This window comes from Anastrepha obliqua, chromosome 4 (genome assembly GCF_027943255.1).
Source record: "Anastrepha obliqua isolate idAnaObli1 chromosome 4, idAnaObli1_1.0, whole genome shotgun sequence".
Classification (NCBI taxonomy): domain Eukaryota; kingdom Metazoa; phylum Arthropoda; class Insecta; order Diptera; family Tephritidae; genus Anastrepha; species Anastrepha obliqua.
The window spans coordinates 51897762-51917176 of NC_072895.1; the positions used below are offsets into that span (position 1 = coordinate 51897762).

General features: G+C 35.3%; 1 protein-coding gene across 2 annotated transcripts; it reads left to right on the plus strand.

The window, feature by feature from the left end:
- The first annotated feature begins 1524 nt into the window (after positions 1–1524).
- LOC129246249 (uncharacterized) lies at positions 1525–18521 on the plus strand. Of its 2 annotated transcripts, XM_054884914.1 has the most exons (9): positions 1525–2059; positions 8826–9091; positions 9167–9534; positions 9618–9800; positions 13107–13380; positions 13907–14065; positions 14212–14475; positions 17926–18000; positions 18275–18521. In XM_054884914.1, the coding sequence occupies exons 2-9, from the start codon at positions 8863–8865 to the stop codon at positions 18406–18408; spliced, it is 1686 nt and encodes a 561-aa protein (XP_054740889.1). In that variant the 5' UTR covers positions 1525–2059; positions 8826–8862; the 3' UTR covers positions 18409–18521. The 2 variants fall into 2 exon arrangements, with proteins under 2 accessions (XP_054740889.1, XP_054740890.1); XM_054884915.1 differs by lacking the exon at positions 14212–14475 and having other exon boundaries at positions 1545–2059.
- Positions 18522–19415: the final 894 nt, after the last annotated feature.

A 19415-nucleotide genomic window follows, 5' to 3' on the forward strand; every position in this document is an offset into this window, starting at 1 on the left:
ACTCTTCCTTTTTTGTCGCTGGAGCAGTTGTTCACAGGTGAAAAAACGACGTTCAACATCCCTTGGTTTTAACTCAACAGGGAACCCAAGTCCCCTGTTTCTGAATCATTCCCAAAGCATGCAATCGCTTGCAAATGGATTGGTTGGTAACTCCTAATATCGAAGCAAGCTCTTCTTGCGTTTGACACGGATACTCATTGAGCAATGCCTCCAATTCAGCGTCTTCGAAGTTGTTTGGCCTTCCTTCACGAGGACGGTCGTCAACATTAAAATCACCGTCTTTGAAGCGGCGGAACCAATCTCGGCACCTTGTTTCACTTAAAGCAGCATCTCCATAAACTTTTTGTAGCTCTCCATGCACCTCAGCCACCGTTTCGAATAAAAGAGGGAAATCAACACTTCCCGCAAATGGCGCTTATTCGGCACAAAATCAGACATTTTCACAAAACCAAAAGTATATGATAACAAAACAAAATCACTAATGTGTCGAAGCAGTTTGTTTACCATATGTCTAAGCGTGGTTTATGACGTTTAGGTTATGTTAGAATCGACTAGCACACACTGCTGGCGGCATCTATTAACATTAGAACTTAGTTCCGCACCCAATATATGAAATATTACGTCATTCAAATGGCTGTTTTGGCTTCAGTGACAATGTTTCAATCAATTGGCCCAATTACTGATGACTTGGTCTAATATGTGCGGCCTCGATCTCTTCCGATGGAGTTAGTTTGCTAGGGTAGACTTAGAACGTGATGTAACTTCAGAGAAAATAATCGAGAGGCATCCAGTCGGAAGATCGCTGTGGCCAATTTACGAACTCTCCCCGGAAGATGACCCAGGCGTTAAATTTCTTTTTAACAACTATGAGCGTTGCCACTATTTGATGGCAGCGTTCACAACTGTCATTGGGCATTCCAGGCGAACTACTCAGATCTCTCTCTCTCTTCCTTATTGAAAAAGTCAAGCATATTTTGTACTATTATATGCAATGGTATATAATCCTTAATACCCTTCTCAAAAGTTTCCTTTTTTAGCAAAAAATTTAATCAAAGCGCAGTACTCGAAATATGGGAGAATTTTTAATGTTCGTTGTTGTTGCTTGTTCCAGGCATAACTGTTAATGAAAAAATAAAAAGGGGTATTATTTAAAATACAAACGAGTCATGCAAGTAGTGTTATCAGTACCGAGTTGTTGAGTCATCGCTAAGTACCTTAGTTCGCGAACCTATCAGACGCCGGCACATGCATGTATGTGTGCAGTTTCATCTGTTTAGCTGTCACAAGAAAACGTTACATGAACAATTCTGCCATACCTTTGTCGACCAGCCGTACTGTGTATAATAAATTCTTGCATAACGTGATAACCTTTACCTTAGCATAGCACTTACTGCCAATTATCGAATATATGGTATAACCATTCTCCCTTAACAAAATCACATATTAATACTTTCTCATTATCTTCCAAGACCTACAATTTATTAAAAGAAAACTACAATTTGCGATTTTGGAATGAAATTCTTATCCTATATTTCAATGGCGCTCAGCAAAATATAAACATACATATGCAAACAAACAGCGACTGAAGCCGTGATTTAAAAAGCATGAAGCGGAATTCTCAGCGAAACTTGGCGCAATGATTGATATGGCAGCTGATAATGCACCGAAGAGAGGCGATGTCGATGCCGATGTCAATGCCGAGCCAGAGAAATGCGGATTCAAATCTACGCTTGATCAGACCAATAGACCAACGAATACTTTTCGATGTCCATCAACAATCAGTCGGGATTTGTACGGATGCAGAAGTTGTTGAAACGCGTTATTGGTCAGGTGGTTGTGACATTAGCGTAGGGAAGCTGTAGGGTTAAACTCAATGAGAAAATATTAAAAAACGAAAGTGCTACATAAACATTGCAAACAATAAGAAAAAACCAAAATCGAAATCCCCAACGTATTATCTAATATAGAGGAGTGCAGTGTTATTGCTTTTATAGTGTATGTGTACTTGTGAAAATTGTAAAAAAATAATTTTGTGTAAAAAAAAAATCGTTTACAATCGGTAAGTTGAAATGTTTTTGTTGTTAATTTTCAATACTGATATTCGAATGACCCCACAAGTATATTGTTAGTTAACAGCGGTTCAGCAGTCATGAGTATTTGTTTGTGTTTGTATGATTTTCGAGGCAATACTACAGTTATCAGTCGCCCTACTCAAATGCATATGAATTTACATAGCCTTATTAAATTCAAGTGCATGTGATTGAGGTCAATACCAAAATTGTTTCCCCGTTTAGTTTATAACACGTTTTAGCATTTGCACGCGGTAATGACATCCCGCTCTTTAAGTAACTCTTTCAGCTGCTTGCCTTCTCTGTAACTTCTGTTGTCTGTCTGTTAGCTTACATGCTTTCACTGGACTTCACATTGCCGTTTCTCACTCACATGCTATGCCATCCTTTTTTTTGCATTTTTACCTCTTCGATTCTTCGTTCTCCTCAATCCATTGCTTTATGATCATTTTACTCCGTTTGTTAAATAATCATTGCTGCAAAGAGAATTAAGAGTGTGTGTTGGCGATAACAGAACGGTACAGATCCGCCGCTACAGTAGATTCGGCAGCTGGTACTGGATACCGGTACATATATTGGCTCGTAAGAGGGGTAGAGGAGAAGAGATTTTGTATAATCATTGTGTTGAGTGTTGGTGTGGAGCGCATATTATTGGTTTTGAAAACGCCTTGAAAATGACCATACATATGTATGTACTTGAATATTTGTATGCACAGTTTTGTGGCTATGTAAATGAGCATTTTATTTTGTTTTAGAATTTAATACTGAAGTTGAGTTTTCTACGTTTCGATACACTTTGATCTCTATGCCTGTTGATAATTTTCTACTTTTTTTTCTTTTTTTTTGCATTGCCTTGTCTTCTTTGCAGCCGCACTTCCTTTGCAGTTTTTTGTTCTTTTTGCAATATCAAAATTTTTGTGTGTGTTATTGTTTTTCACAACGATGAAATAAACGCTAAATATAAAATATTTTGAATTATTGCTTTTAGCAAAAATTCGCGACATTTGATTATATATTTATTTTTATTAATTACTAATTAATTTTCGTGTATTCATATTGACTAGTATTATATGTATGGATGCATATTATATATGTACTTGCAAATATGTTATGTATATATATGTGAACTAGTAAAATGAATTCCTTCTCACATATTCTACTTTATTGGGCAGGCTGAGTCCCAGTTGAAAGAAACATTTTTTATCTTTTCATATTTCAAACGAACTGTAAGCTGTAAGCTTCGAACCATCACCCAACACCGAATGGTAATCACACAATAGAAAAAAACTGCAGCCGGCGTATTTTTTTTACGTCAAGGCGAATCTATACAAGGTGAAGTCACTAGAGCAATAATCACATTTATTTTTTTGTTGTTTTATAATTCGCTGCTTTGACGTTTAAAATTCTAAGCAGAATGTAAAAAATAAACAACAACTACAAAGCATTAACATAACACCAGATCACTTTGACATTCAACCCACCAATTCGCAATAAAGAACCGAGTAACAACACCTTTTATATATTCGTTGTACGCCTATTCGAACTCAGACCAATCCAATGGTATTTAGACCGAAACCCCGCTAACTACGGCGGCCGCTATAACTAATTTTTAGTTCTTCCCGAAACAACATGAACGCAACTATGTATTATACAAGTATCAATGGAGATAATACTGTAAAGGTACCCCGCATGATACTGATCACCTATTCACTTGCCCTCTTAAACCCACTCATCTAACACTTATCTCCCTTTGAACTAAGGGCACCGAATTAGCATATTTCTTGGGCCTATCGTTAGATGGGATAGACGTTGACAACCGGTGACTAAATCGTATTGACCAGACTTGATGAATTGTGATTTTTTTATGATATTTGTCGAGTTTCTGCTAAAAAAAGTGTTCACAATATAAGCCTTGTGAGACGGTGAGTTATCATTGTGCAAGATCCATAAGTTTTCTTTCCACAAATTAGGCCGTTTTCTACGCACATTCTCGCTCAAACATCGCTTAACTTCCAAATAATATTCTTTATTTACCGTAGAACCCTTTTCGAACGAATTCCGAGATTTCGAGTGCACAACACCATGATAATCAAAGAAATCGAGTAACATAACTTTCACTTTTGACCTCCTGTGACCTGGTTTTTTGGGTTTCGGTTCATGTGGATGTCGCTTGTTGACTAGTTTGCATGTCAAACTCATATACCTACGTTTCCTGTTATGATGCGCTGGATAAAGATTGGGTTAGAATTCACTTGCTCAAGCATGTCTTCAGCCACCTTCCTCCGATGAATTTTTTGAAAGAAATTCAACTCTCTCCTGGAACGAGTCGAGCAGCCACCCGTCTCATGCCCAATTGATGGTGAAAAATATTGCAAATTGATTCGTGAGATACTTAAATAATGGTTTTCCAGCACCATTTCCTTGACTTTGTCGAGGTTTTCTTCCGTTGAAGACGTTGATGGGCGACCAGGTCGGCGCTCTGCAAAAGCCTTATACCACTCGTAGATCCGTATTTTGATAAAACACACTCGCCATAGGCTTTCTCCAACATTTTCAACAAGTCCGCATACGAAATCCCGTTCAAAATACAAAATTTAAGACAAATTCTGTGTTCGATATTTTTACCCATAGTGAAAATCGCAGAGCACACCTGCGGTTGACTGACATAATTAAATGCCAAAAACAAGCTAATCGGCAGATCACGCTCAAACTCTGCAACACTATAGAGGAGAGTTGTACCAACATTCCTTTTGTGTAACGCGCGCTTTTTAAATGAACAATTCCCGATACTTGGTAGACAGAATGTATATTTTATACTTTTCTGTTCTAGAAAATGCTTTCTTAAAGATTCCTACATATTTTCATAAAGTATTTTTTGAGTTTTAAAGCTTCTCGAACAAAAATATTCTCGCATTTTCCAAAAACAATTATTTTCCCACGGTAACTCTCGATCACTTGAAAATGTTTATACAAGAAAATGGATTCTTGATTCCTGGCTAGTGATTGTGCGTACTATAAAGTGCTATCCATTCCGGCGTCGGATTTATTGGTATTGCCTTGCGGTAATTTGTGCCGTTGCTGCGGTCCTGGAAACGCTGCGTTTGTGGTTAACTATTTAAAAATTTTCTGAAATCAGTATCTGTTTTGGATACAATTAATATACTCTGTATGTACATTACTCCTTTATTTTATCTCGGAAATAGACGTAAATATAAAATCTAACGTGTATACATTTATTTATACAGAGTAGTCAGTCCAACGTTTCGAAATTAATTCGGCTATAAATTCGGCATGAATATTTTGCGAGGAATTCTTTTTTTGTATTGCAAAGCATAAACCTAACTATGTCATTCACAGCTGGCTTTACAAAGCATATTCTGTCAAATCAATATTCTAATTTAGTCAAATCGCAGCTCAAGGCGCCCAAGTGAGCCTGACAGAAGATCAAATATAGGATTGGCTGTATAGGAGGAAGGCTGTCCTGTTGAAACGAAATGTCATCTATGTTATCGTTTTCTATTAGGAAAAGAAAAAAATTGGTCAACATGACTCAGTAAAGTTTGCCAATAACTTTTACGGTGGCTTTTTGCTCATTTTCGAAAAAATGGAACAACGATGACGCCTCCTCTATGAGAGCATGTGGATTTTTACGAAAATTCTGTTTGTCAACGCAGCCGCTGAGAAGAGAATGAGCTTATTTTCATTCGCTCACATAAATTTCTTACAGCTTGCTTTAAAAATCTTCATTTTGGAAATATATTTGTAATATTTACTAACTTTGTTCAAGCAAAAAGCGCACCATGCTGTGAATGTGTAACTAAAGTTGAATTTCTTACAAATCGCACCTGTTCCTAGCTATCAAAGTCAAAAAAATGTACAGTTCAAATGCCCTGGACTACCCTGTAAACTAGTTTCGTTAATTTTATTCATACAAATATATGTACTTACGCCTACAATGGCTATAAATATTTTATGTTTGCATTTATTCCGTTATAGGCTTAAAGCGCATAAAGGCTTTTTGAACTTTTCTATCGCTGACCCCATTAAACTTGGCGCCCGGCTTTCTCGTATAAATGAAAATACTAATCAAACACACACACATACGTGCATATACAGCTATGTTCAGAATAATTGCAGCGCAATACATTGCATAGTTTTGATCATTTATTTATTTTTTATCACATTTTTTATAGAAAAGGTTTAATTATTTTTTATTACATTTTTATAAGAAATATTTACTTAATGTTTAGTACATTTTTTATAAAAAGTATTTATTCATTTTTTATTGCATTTTTTATAAAAAAGATTTATTTATTTTTTACTACATTTTTTATAAAAAAGATTTGTTTAGTTTTCATTATATACTTTATAGAAAATATTTATTTAATTTTTAACACAATTTTATAAAAAAATATTTATTTATTTTTTATTACTTTTCTTACAAAAAAAAAATTATTTATTTTTTATTACATTTTTTGTACAATAAAAAAAATATTTATTTCATTTTTAATACATTTTTTATAAAATGTAACTATTATTTTTTATCGCAGTTTTTATAAATAGATTTATTTATTTTTTATTACATGTTTGATAAAAAATATTTATTTAATTTTTAATAAATTTTGTATAAAAAATATTTATTTAATTTTTAGTACATTTTTTATAACTTTTTTTTTATTTGCCATACATTATTAATAAAAAAAATTTGTTTAGTTTTTATTAGATATTTTACAGAAAATATTTATTTAATTTTTTTTTATTACCTTTCTTATAAAAAAGATTTATTTATTTTTTATTAAAATTAAACATTTACATTTTTATTTAATTTTTAATACAATTTTTTATAAAAAATATTTATTCATTACATTTTTTATAAAAAAGTATTTTTTTATTTTACAAACATTTTTTATAAAAATATAGTTCATCTTTACAGTTTCAACCTTTGTAGAAAATTTGAACAAAATTTTATATTTTAACCGGAATAAAAAAAAATTGTATGCATTTTTATAGCTCATTCAGTTTTGGTAAAATAAAGTGCAAGTTTGAAGTAGTTCAAAACTTACATAAACTTTTTAAAATACTTTAGAAAAAAATTTCGATCATTCGTTAGGCAATGCAAGATACTGACAATAAAAAAAAATATTAAAAATCAACACGAATGCTGAGCCACATTAAATTATTGGAATTTATATTATTGGTTACAACTACATATTCTTCAATTGGTTATAAACTACATACGCAGAATTTTTCTAAGGATGCTTATCAAAAAATTTAAAAATTCTAGTAAAACTTGTTGAATTTTTAAGTTTTGTTCAAAGTTTAAAACTGTTGTATTTTTGTAAAAACATACAAAAAAATAAATAAAAAATAAATGTACATTCAAAACCGTGCGATATACCGCACTGCTATTTTCGTGAACACAAGTGCACATATGTTTGTTTACCAATATTCTTACAATTATTTGCTCTATCACGTGAACAAAATAATACAAAATTAAAATTAAAGACCAAATTCCACTTCCACTAACTAACAAATTCAACATTTCAATAAAGACTTACAATAAGAAAAATATGTAGTTCTCACAAATAATTCAATGCGTTGCTCATAAATAGTAGCGATTACTGATAGTGAAATTTGCACCCACAAAAACAAGTATTAATTAATTATAAATTTTTGAATAGTTGCGCTGATAAAGGCCACTAGTTATGCAAATAAATATGTATGTATGTATACGTGTATGTGTTGTGTCTTTACTACACAGAATCTGCTAGGGCAGTATGAGTGCACATGTACATATATATGTACATACATGCACATATACGTCGGCAAAAAAAAGACAATAAAGGAAAAAAAACATTGATCGACATGTAAATTTATGTGTCCCCAAATAAAAGTGATTTTGCGTGTTTGCGTGTTTGTGTTTTAATCGAACAAAGGATTACCTCATCCAAGTGTTTTTTTTTGTTTGTTGTTCGAAAGCGAGGCTTTCCGTCTGCTCTCTATTTCAATGAGTCAAGTTCAGCATAAGTTGTGTCTCTTGAATTTGATCAAAATGAATATCGTGCACTTCATCTTCAGTGATGAGGCACATTTTTACCTCAGTGGATGATATGGATGTGGACGATATGTGGTTTCAACAGGATGGTGCCACTTGTCACACAGCTAACGAAACAATGGCTCTTTTGTGCGAAATATTTGATGGCCGTTAGACTTCTTTCTTTGGAGTTATTTGAAAGAAAAGGTGTACATCGATAAGCCAGCAACAATTCAAGAACTGAAGGATGAGATAATTCGGCACATTAACGGCATAGAACCTCAGTTATGCCTCAGCGTCAGCGAAAATTTGGAACATCGAATGGAGGTGTGCCGCCGAGGCTGCAGCGGCCATTTGGCCGATATTTTGTTCATACGTAATTCAGCCATACCAATATTATCATAATAAAGAGAAATGAGAATAAATAATTTCTTAAAAAATTGTATTTTATTCACAATCAACACTGGCCCTTGAAACTTAACCACCCTTTAGTCAAATACACCTGTGCTCACAACAATAGCAGCACGTCATAGTGCGAAGTTTTGGCTATATGTTAATTTTTCATTTTTTTGATTATTTTTTTTTTATTTACTTTATAATATATTGTAACACCCTTTATATATATGTATGTAAGGCAAAAAAGCAAACGTTTTCTCAATCTAACTACACCTTGCAATGATTGTCTTTATTACTAATGAAGGTATTTATTACTAATTTTACAGTTGAGCTAAATTCACTCAGCAGTTTTCCTACTGAAATATGGAGCTGGATTCCAATACAGAGCAGCAGCAGCCTCATGAACGGTCCGAAACGGAAATCGACGCGGAACCGGTCTTGGAAGCCACCACAAGCGGCAGCGTGCTCTTCGACAAAGCTTATCAACTAATGGAGAGATTCTCATCCACTCGTATCGGCCAATTTGTATTGGACCGTGGTGATCGAGTGCTGCGCATTTTTGAGGATACCGCCAAGTGGAGTTTGCCACATGGTAAGACATCTTTTAGGAAGCTGCTGCAATGCAAGATTTCAACTTTATTATTTGCACTTTTTGTTTTTCTTTTAGATAAAAAGGATGCCAGCTTGGTGCGTCCATTGCCGTGGCTACCATTTCTTGTGCTAATCATAATCATGCGGCAATTACGTCTGGGGCTATCGCTATGTGCTCTGCTAATTGGTAATGGTCCCGTTACGGCCCACAGTCTCGTCTACTTCATACAGACACGTCGTCGTAAGCTACGTTCCATACGCATGAACGGTATGAAGGCAATACAGGAGTGGGAGAATGCGTGCAAATCGCAGAAAAGTGATGTAATTGGTGATGTGTTGTCCAAGCTTAGCAAGATAATTACTATAGCTGTGTACCGGCCGCGCATTCACTGCCAACCAGCTGGTGAAGTATTTTCGGCACCTGATATGCAGGATTTGCTTCGGGTGTGTTTCATTGAGAAAATTAATGAAATATATAGAACTGCAACTAGTTTAAAAAATATTTTCTTCTAATATTTCTCACATAGCCACGATTCAGGCATAAGCGCCCACGCGAGGATGATTGTCCTGAATCGGATTTACGTTGCAACCAATTGTTATCGATATATGCCAATGCAAACTCCGAAGATGACTCTGACTACATGCCAATTCAGGAGGAGGAAGATGCGCTCAATGAGTCTACACCATCCGCTAGCAGTGGATATAGTATGGTAGGCAATACAAATAAATTAGATACTATGTATTTCAAATTAAAAATTAACAAATAAGAAGGGCTAAATTCGGTCCGGACCGACCTTTCCATACCAGCCCAAATTTTAGCATATAATTTAATTGAGGCTGGGTGTTAATTTTTAGAATCAAACAAACTCATAGACCTTGAGAATTATAGTTCGGAACTTCAGATGAATTCAGAGAATTATAATTCGGAACTACTTTTCTTCGCGGAACCATTTTGTAGTTCTTATGAAGCGCAGAATTGGTCCCATCCCCACGCCAGATAGTTCTGTAAGAGAATTGGAAAAGTATTTACCTAGACAACCTGCTCTGATTTAGATAAGTCTGGACAAATGCAGAGGAACTGTTCAAGTATTTCTTCCTCTTCCTCCTCTTCCTCATCTCTACAGCTTCTACAATATTCATGGAAGAAAACTCCTAGTCTCAGAATTGTCTGCCGTATAGACAATGACCGCTTATACAAGCCACGACCTTCAAGATATTCTCTCTTGAGAAGCTAAGCAGTTCCTTTGCCTTTTTCTTGTTCATTTGTGGCCATAGTAACCTTGCTGTCACGCGCGTGTCTTCAGCTCTCCATGCCCTATTGGCCTCTTGGATAATGTTTTTCTTAATTAATAATTTGCTCGTGGGTACAGGTATCCCAAAGTACTTCTATCAGTGAGCAGTTGAAGAATAGTACCTTCCTGGTTAACTCATCAGGTTTAGAACTGCCCTCAATATCTCTGTGTCCCCGAACCTTCAGATGGATGCATGGAAATTTAGGCTTAACATAGAAAAAAGTGGGTGTGGGTTTATCAATAATATTTATGTAGGATCTAAGTGAAATTGGGAGCAATACGTGTACCAGGTTTGAGTAAGTTTTACTAAGTTTCTTTATATGCATTTATACAAAAGTGGGCGTGGCACTGCCCATTTTTTTCTTGCATTGTATTTATTCTTTTGGGGCTCATCTTTTGTACCAAATTTTAGGTGTTTATAGCACCTCTTTTAAAATTATCGTTGTATGATAAGTGGAAATGGTTAAACAAGGTGAAGTCCAAAATAAACAAGACTGGTGTCATAAAAATGTTTTTGAGGGCGCCATCTTTTTAATGATTTAGTGCATTGGAAGTTATAATACATCTTTAGCTGACTTCTAGTGAAAGCTTGCTGACATTGGGTAGAGTGGAAGCGAAGTTATTGCGTCTAAAGTGTCGGTATGTTGGTGTCATCGGTACAAAAATGAGTTTCGAACAAAGAGCTAATATCTAATTTTGTTTTAAAGTCGGCAAAATGTTTCGGTACATTTGAACTGATGAAAAAAGTTTATGGCGATGAGTGTCTATCTCGTGCTAGAGTTCATGAGTGGTTTACACGTTTCAGAGACGGTTTTGTGAGGACATAAATGACAATGAACATACGGGCCGCCCAAAATCAATAATCACCGAAAACTTCGTCGAAATTGTTCGTAAATTTATCAAAAATGTACCGAAATCATCGTTGAAATTCATAAAACCAGAGTTGAGTATCAAAACATCGATTTCTCGCATTTTAGCTGACCATTCAGGATTACGAAAGGTCTGTGCACGTTTCATTCCGCACAAATTAACTGCGGACCAAAAATTGCTCAGAATTCAACATTCGAAAGACCTCATTAAAGAGGTGAGAAAAGACGAGAACTTTCTTTACAACATTGTAACTGGTGATAAAACGTGATATTTCCAACATGAACCTGAAACTAAGCATCAAAGTGCCGAATGGAAGGCTCCAGACGAGCCACCACCCAAAAAATGGCGTTGTGAGAAGTCAAAAATCAAGTCGATACTGATTTGTTTTTACGATTTCAGGGGAACTATCCACAAGGAGTTCATGTCAACGGGCCAAACCGTCAATGCAATTTTCTATCTTGGCGTTTTGAAGCTTTCGTCGAATTTGCGCTGAATACCGCGAAGGAAGAAGCTGACACTTATTACATGATAATGCTCAAACTCATCGATCCACTCTTGTGACTGACTTTTTGACTATAAACCGCGTTTTAACCATAAATCACTCACCGTATTCGCCTGGTATGGCTCCCTGTGACTTTTACCTATTCGGTAAATTGCATTTGAGCATGAAAGAAGAACTTTTTGCGTCCGTAAAGGCCATCTAAAAGGCTTGTACCGACATCCTGAAGGACATTCCGTTCAATGACCTGAAATACTTTTCCGAAGAGCTTTTAGATCGCGCAAAATAGTGTATCGAGGCCAGAGGAGACTATTTTGAATAAATGAACTCGTAGTTATCAGAACAAGGCTCCTGTCGTTTTTATTTTAGCTCAGTCCTGTTTATTTTGGAATTCACCTTGTACACCGATTTATCATCTCACCGGTTACAGTGCAGCAATGATGATTAAATTGCCAGGTTTGGCTTTCAGCTATAGTGAAAAGCGAAATCGTGAGAGTAACTTCGGCTGCTACGTCACCGGGTACGCGGCAGCAGAATTCCGCACGATCATTGCACACGTATTCACGTATTGAAAATATTTATGGAGTCGTACTCTTTAATAGACCGTTATTCGGCTTCGAGCGAATTTGACAGAACCAACTGATGGGCTGCCGCCACTTAGGATGTGTTTGCAAAAAAAGTAAGATTGTGTTGGTGATATACGAAAAAATAGCAACCAATTCCCCTTCATTACCATCTGAACAACGATTGATTGGACGAGTGTATGAAATGATTGTGGAAATTTCGGCTGGCGATAAAACTGTATTAGTGATATACGAAAAAAATCAACACAATTCTCTCTCATCCTACTTCGTTGCTATCTGAACAACGACTGATTGAACGAGTGTGTGAATACAAGTGAAATGATCGTGCAGAACTCGGCTGCCGAAGCTATCAAGTGACGTGGCAGCCAAGGTTCCCCTTACTGTTTTTTTATTTCTCCATAGTTAAAGAGCGAACCCTGTACCCAATCGTCTTTACGTATTCAGACACTAGTCCAATCAGCCACTCTTCAGGCGGCAACGGAGTCAGATGAGTGGAGGGAGAGTTAATTTTCATGTACCACCAATGCAGCCTCAGTTTTGTCGTAAGCAAACCGCCGTCACATCCTCTATTACATACATTGGCACTTCTACTGATTCCTTCACATTTGCTGAGTGCCGATGCAGGCCAAACCTTCTGAATTTTTTTTCACTATGAACCTAACCCATAATTAATACCCTATTTTAGTAGCCTTTATCGTGTATATCATTTTTGTGTTTTTTGAAAATATTCACAGCTAATTTATTTCTCTTATTCTTAATTTTTTTTTGCAGGATACTAGCGATGAGAACGCCAAAGACCTCAGTTTTACCGAAAAATCAGAATCGAACGAGACAAAATCGCCCATTAAGAAAAATATACCTACGATTCAGATCAAAGAAGCAGAGGCAACGATAGCTTCACAGAATTCTGATCATACTGATCAAAAGCAAACAGCTTCAGCGGAAAGTGCTAACTCAATTCCAGTGTCGCCGAAAACACCGCAGTTAGCACTTGACAATGGGCAACAAAAAAGTGAAAGTGAACTGGGCGCAGTGGGAGGAGTCGGTAATGGATATTGAATAGATGACTAATAAGTTTCGCTTTATGCTTTTGCTTACTTATGTTATGTTATATAATACATTAGTGTTTACTTTTCCACATACATGCGTACATACACTTACACTTACGAGCAAAGAAGAGCTACCGAAATTCAATTAGTTCTAAACTTACAAACCTAATGCTTAGACATAATTTCATAAAACAAAACAGTTCTGAAGTAAAATTTTTTAATTAAGAATTTTTTTATAAACAATTCGAACAAAGATTGAAATGAAATATATATATATATCTATGCAAGTTTTTAATTTTAAATCTCTACTCTATTATTGGCTAATTTTCTCATCTTTCACAGCATCCAGTTTGCTGACACGCGTTGATAGAAGATTTGAATTTTTTTTAATTTAAACTTTTTTCTGTGCACGCAAAATTACTAGCATTGTGCATTTGGTTAGTTCTGTTTGTTTTGTTTTGTTTTCTTTTCTTAAAAAAAAAATCAGTATAATTATCTCTTTTGTGCCGCTCTCCCATACAGTAAAACCGCGTGAGGCTTTGAAGCCTCAAAACGAAAAGTTTTTTAATAATTTGAATGGTCATGCTGATATGCAAAAAAAATCGACACCAGGACATGAAAGCGCCGCCGACACCAAGCCGCACGTACCGCTGCCGCTGCTGACCAATGTTGTCAACGCAAGTAATTGCCAATTTCGTATTAACAATAATTATGTTTAGAAAATGTATTTCTATTTATTTGTATATTTCAGCTTTTTGTTAACCTATAGTATTTTGTTTTTGCTTTTGTTATTCCCTTTACATGTTCAATCACTCCTGATCCCAAAGTTCCCACGGATGAAATGCTCATAGATGCTATTGATGATTGTATTGCTAATCAAATTAAAATCCCAACCAATAAACCACCACAATCTCAACAACCACCACTACTCTCACCACTTTCGTCTCCATCCTGCTCCACAGAATCCTCCACCTCCTCGTTAGCTTCGTTTGTGACCAGTTATGATAATGATTTTGTTGACTCTGAGCGCGATGACACGCCAACACTCAATGCGGCTTCGTCGGCGGAGGACGTCTATCTAAGTCCGATCGGTGTGTGTCGTTTTTACTGTAACACTAACTTGCATGCAATATTTTTGAGTTGGAGTAAGAGCTGAATGTTTGCTTGTGTGAAATTTACAATAAATTTAATATTGACGTGTGCATTTATGTTTGTAAGTTGACCTTAATTTTTTGAAAGATTAAAATTTATAACGATTTACAATATTTTCGCTTTATCAAATTGCAATATAATAGAGAAAGTATTATTTAAATTGTGAAAATTTTTTGATGCTGCTAAATATACCTATTTAAGAGAAAATATTTTTATACAATAAAATACAATAAAAAGCTAAAAAGTAATCAGAACAACTCTAACTCATCAGCTCTTTCTCCAGCACCAAATTGATCTAAATAATTTCTAGCATCCAAAATTCTCATCGATATCCAACTTATATCCATTATTACAAGCACAACACAGCGATCGACCCTAATGGCCTATGCCCTATTTTATTCTTCCATTTTTCTAAAATTTTAAATAATTTAGAGGGACTGCTATTAAAGAAGGCTTCTAGCTTTGATTGGGATCCAGAAGAAATGGTTAAATAAAAATAAAAAAAAAATTTAAATGATTTTGTTTATTATTCAAAGAAAAAAGATGCATTTTGATTTTGTTGACAAAATAATATCAATTTAAATATAAAAAATCACTTACTCATTAATACGTTCTCATAATTATTAAAAAAGATTCTAGTAACTAAACCTTCAAAGCGATTTTCCTGAAAGTATTTGTTCAGGCTATGGAATACTAATTGTTACCGTATAGTTACCATTTGGTAGGACTAAATTGTTGCACAAGCCATTAGGCACGATCGGTATAATTAATAGTGATGTATCAAAATTAGTAAAACCATCTATACGTGGCCCAAATACAAGTCCACCATATATTTGAATCATGATCCGGTGTGGTGCTGACAGGTCTTTGCTGTCCAAAATCTTAATTTACAGTCAGTATCATACCGGGTATCTGCTTACAAATGTACATATGTTACATTTCTGGATCTCTATTTTTCGTAGAGCCATCAGAGCTGTCTTCGATTTTTCCATTACTTTTTTTCGACTGTGAAAATATGTTTTTCCTAGTCGATTTTTGACTCAATCAAGCAGTAAAAAATCGCAGGGAGCCAGATCAGGTGAATTCGACAGCTGTTGGCTGGTATTCGTTTCGTTCTTGGTCAAAAGTTCAAGGATAATTATGGTACTGTGCGACGGTGCGTTATCGTGGTGCATAATCAACGAGTTGTTTTCCCACAAATAATTTCTTTTTTGACGAATTGCTTCATACAAACATCTCCGTGAGATCGCTTTATTTTGTGACTGAAAACGACTTGGGTTCTTTTGGTCTTGGTTTATTCGGAGCTCTCCACTCCGCCGTCTGATGTCTGGATTACGTGTCGTATTCATAAAACTACGTATCCACGTCTCGTCTCCAGTAATGATGCATTTGATGAATATTGGGTCGGGTTCAGCCTTGGAAATCATATCTTTGATGATATCAACCCGGTCCCTTTTATGCATGAAATTCAGGTCCTTTGGAACGGCGCAAACCCAAATCATCAATTACAGTATCCTGAATGGATCCATATGTACGGTTCAACTCCTCTTTCAGCTCTCTCATGGTTAAGTTATGGTTATTCATCAACTTTTCTTTCACTTTACTGATTTTTTCATCAGTTTTCGAAGTCGATGGTCTGCCACTACGTTCGTAATCCTCGATGGTCTCACGATCTCTTCTGAAGCGTTCATGCCACCCGAAACAGTTTCCCAACATTTCGAAAGGAAATCCATAAAGCCTATTTTCTGTAGAGTTTCATTACCGAAAAAGTCTCCCAACATTTCGAAAGGGAATCAGTTTTAAAATTTAATAACAAAATTTTATTCAAACTCGTTGTTGCAATTTTAAAACTTAAATCAATCGAAAACACCTGCAGAGGTAGATTTACTCAGGGCGGCGCAACTTTTGCAAATGGAAAGCAATGACGATACAATTTTATAAGGAATGTTAATCACAGATGTGGCAACCTAACAAACACAACAGAACTCAAATCAGTTGTCTTAGAGCGTCACCTGGCGCTTGTTCAGGGAACTTTTTGATCTTGGCACTATGCAAATATGTATCCCAGGGCTTCTACTAATTTTTTACTGATTTGCTGCATGAATTATACTATGAAACTTGCAGTGATTACTAAGCATAGTCACAGTTATTGAAAAAAAAATTTAAAAAATCTGAGGGAAATGCTTTGAAAATGGCTTTAAATATTTTTACCCAAAAACTCTCGACAAAAAAAAATTTATTTTTATATTTTTTCTAAGTACATTTTATATAAAAATTAAAAAAAAAAATAATACTAATAGGAAGAACTTTGTGCCATAACTTTCAACATCGAATAAATATAAATTTCTTTTAGTTTATTTCTGTTATACTCAAGCCCACAAATAAGCCAAGCCTGGGAAGAATTGACGAAATATTTGGATCACATGACAGGAAATCGCTCAACAGTGGGGTTGAATAATTGTCGGTTCATATTGTTGTAGTTGGTGATTAGTTTGTCATGCATCATTCATGCTTTTAGATGCTACAGTTTCCGTCTATGGTAGTTTATTGCAGCTGACCGAGGTTACATTGAATAATTTTTCACTACGCCTTATGTACACCTAAGTTACCAAGATAGTGCGTTGAAATATAGTTATTTTGGAGTACATATCGATTAATTTTATTAGTAAGTTGAGTAGTTCCGTACTGACCTCGATGACGTTGTACAAACATATTTCAAAGGTGGGTACCTGGTTGCACAAACAGTACAAACCTGGCAGAAGTGGGATATGTGCCATGCCTACCTAAGAGAATTTATGAGAGTGACGAAATTAACAGATATATTCTTCGTTGACATTTGGTGGGCTACTGGTGGCGAGAGTGTGAAACCTAGTTCTCACAACAACATTTCACACATCAGTCTGTTGGTAGTTTTACTCTAAGAGCTCGAATTAGTCGCTTACGATATCCGATTGATAAATAAATTCAAGGTGAAGGGACTTATTTTCACTTTGCAGTTAGGCTGCTCGAATTGTACATTGAAAAGTCTTTTAGCATCGATAAGTTGCATTTTTGTTTCAGTTATTGTATTAATAAAACGTTCTTATACTATAGTTTACGCCTTTTTTCAGGCAAAATTAAAGAACGTGAAAGCTAAACTAAAAGAAGTCTCTTTCAGCCTCAAAAACGCGTTTTAACTTCATTCGAATTTAGTCTGTACTGATCTGCACTATCTATGACTTGGGGATAATGTAGAAACTATTTGCTTTTAAAAACTTGTATTTTGACCACCATTTTTATCAATCATTAAGAGCCAACACTCTGCACCTTTTTAACCAGAAAATTCACATCCATCCATCTGCATGCACTCATTAACGTCACTGTAAAAATGTTCTTTTTATTTCTTTTAGGCTCACCTCCGAACTTCAATGCCCTCCTCAACCCAATAGCGCGCAGTAACATTGTCACATTTAGTGCCACAGAAGGTAATACACACAGGGTAGCTGACTAATTTTGCTACATTAAGAAACTGAAATAATTTTTTTTGTAATACATAGTATTACATTTTCATTAATTTTAAAAGATGATTCCATTTTATTTATTAATTTGTTTATTAAATTTTTTTTTAACTTAAAATTTTTTTTTTAATATTTGTTTATTAAAATTTTGCTTGGTAACGCCTTTCATTTACCATCCCTGTATTGTTTAATTTGTTTTTCCTCACACAAATCGTAAATCAGGTTCCTTGCACATTCACAGGTTCAGCTCCCAACGATGGTGTTGATAAACTGATGCCTAAGCCCAAGCATTTCAAACCTGAGCAAAAAACGCAAAATCAGCGGCAGCAACAAAAACAATCACATCAACAACGACACCGTAGAAACCGATTTTGAAAAATGGCATTTATTTTTATATATTTTTAACATACGTATGTAGTTTAAAATAAAAGTTTGTGTAAGAATTCTGAATTTTAAAATGTCTATTAAAACCTATGAATTTCAAAGTAGTTTTTGTAATTAAATATTTAGTGAATTAAAATCCACTAAGGTAGTGTTTTTTAAGAGAGAATTAAAATAAAAAAAATCTTTCTGTAAATACTAAGTTCTCGTCACGTTTTAACCAGTGAAATATTTTGCTTTAAAATATGTTAGGTTAGGTTGTGTTGGGTTAATTTTTGTTAGGCTAGACCAAATTAAGTTAGGTTGGATTAAATAAATAAATAAATAAATAAATAATTGAAGCGTACACTTTTGTTAGGTGTTTGGCCGTGCGTCTTGATATTGTCTGCTATTTGTGGTGTGCCTCTTGATGTTGTTAAACAAATGGACAAACCTATGGTTGGTTTTTATGAAAAGTTTTTTCATGGTAAAAAAACACTCCGAGGTTTGCCATTGCCTACCGAGGGGCGACCGCTATTACAAAACACTTTTTTTGATGTACATGCATGAATATCAGATCTACGAACTTCCGAATGGTAGTCACGCACTAACCCATTCGGCTACCAAGCCATGCGGCTGCCGTGGGTTCGGTTAGATTATAAAGTGTGGTTAAGTTTCCAGGGCCGGTGTTGATTTTAAATAAAATACAATTTTTTTAAGAAACTATTGTCATTTCTCTTTACTATGATAATATTGGTATAGCTCAATTATGTATGGAACAAAATATCGTCCAAATGGCCGCCGCGACCTCGGCGGCACACCTTCATCCGATGGTCCAAATTTTCGATGACGCTGAGGCATAATTGAGGTTCTATGCCGTTAATGTGCCGAATTATCTCATCCTTTTGCTTTTGAATTGTTGCTGGCTTATCGAAGTACACCTTTTCTTTCAAATAACCTCAAAGCAAAAAGTCCAACGGTGTCAAATCACATGGTCTTGGCGGCCAATTGACATCGCCGCG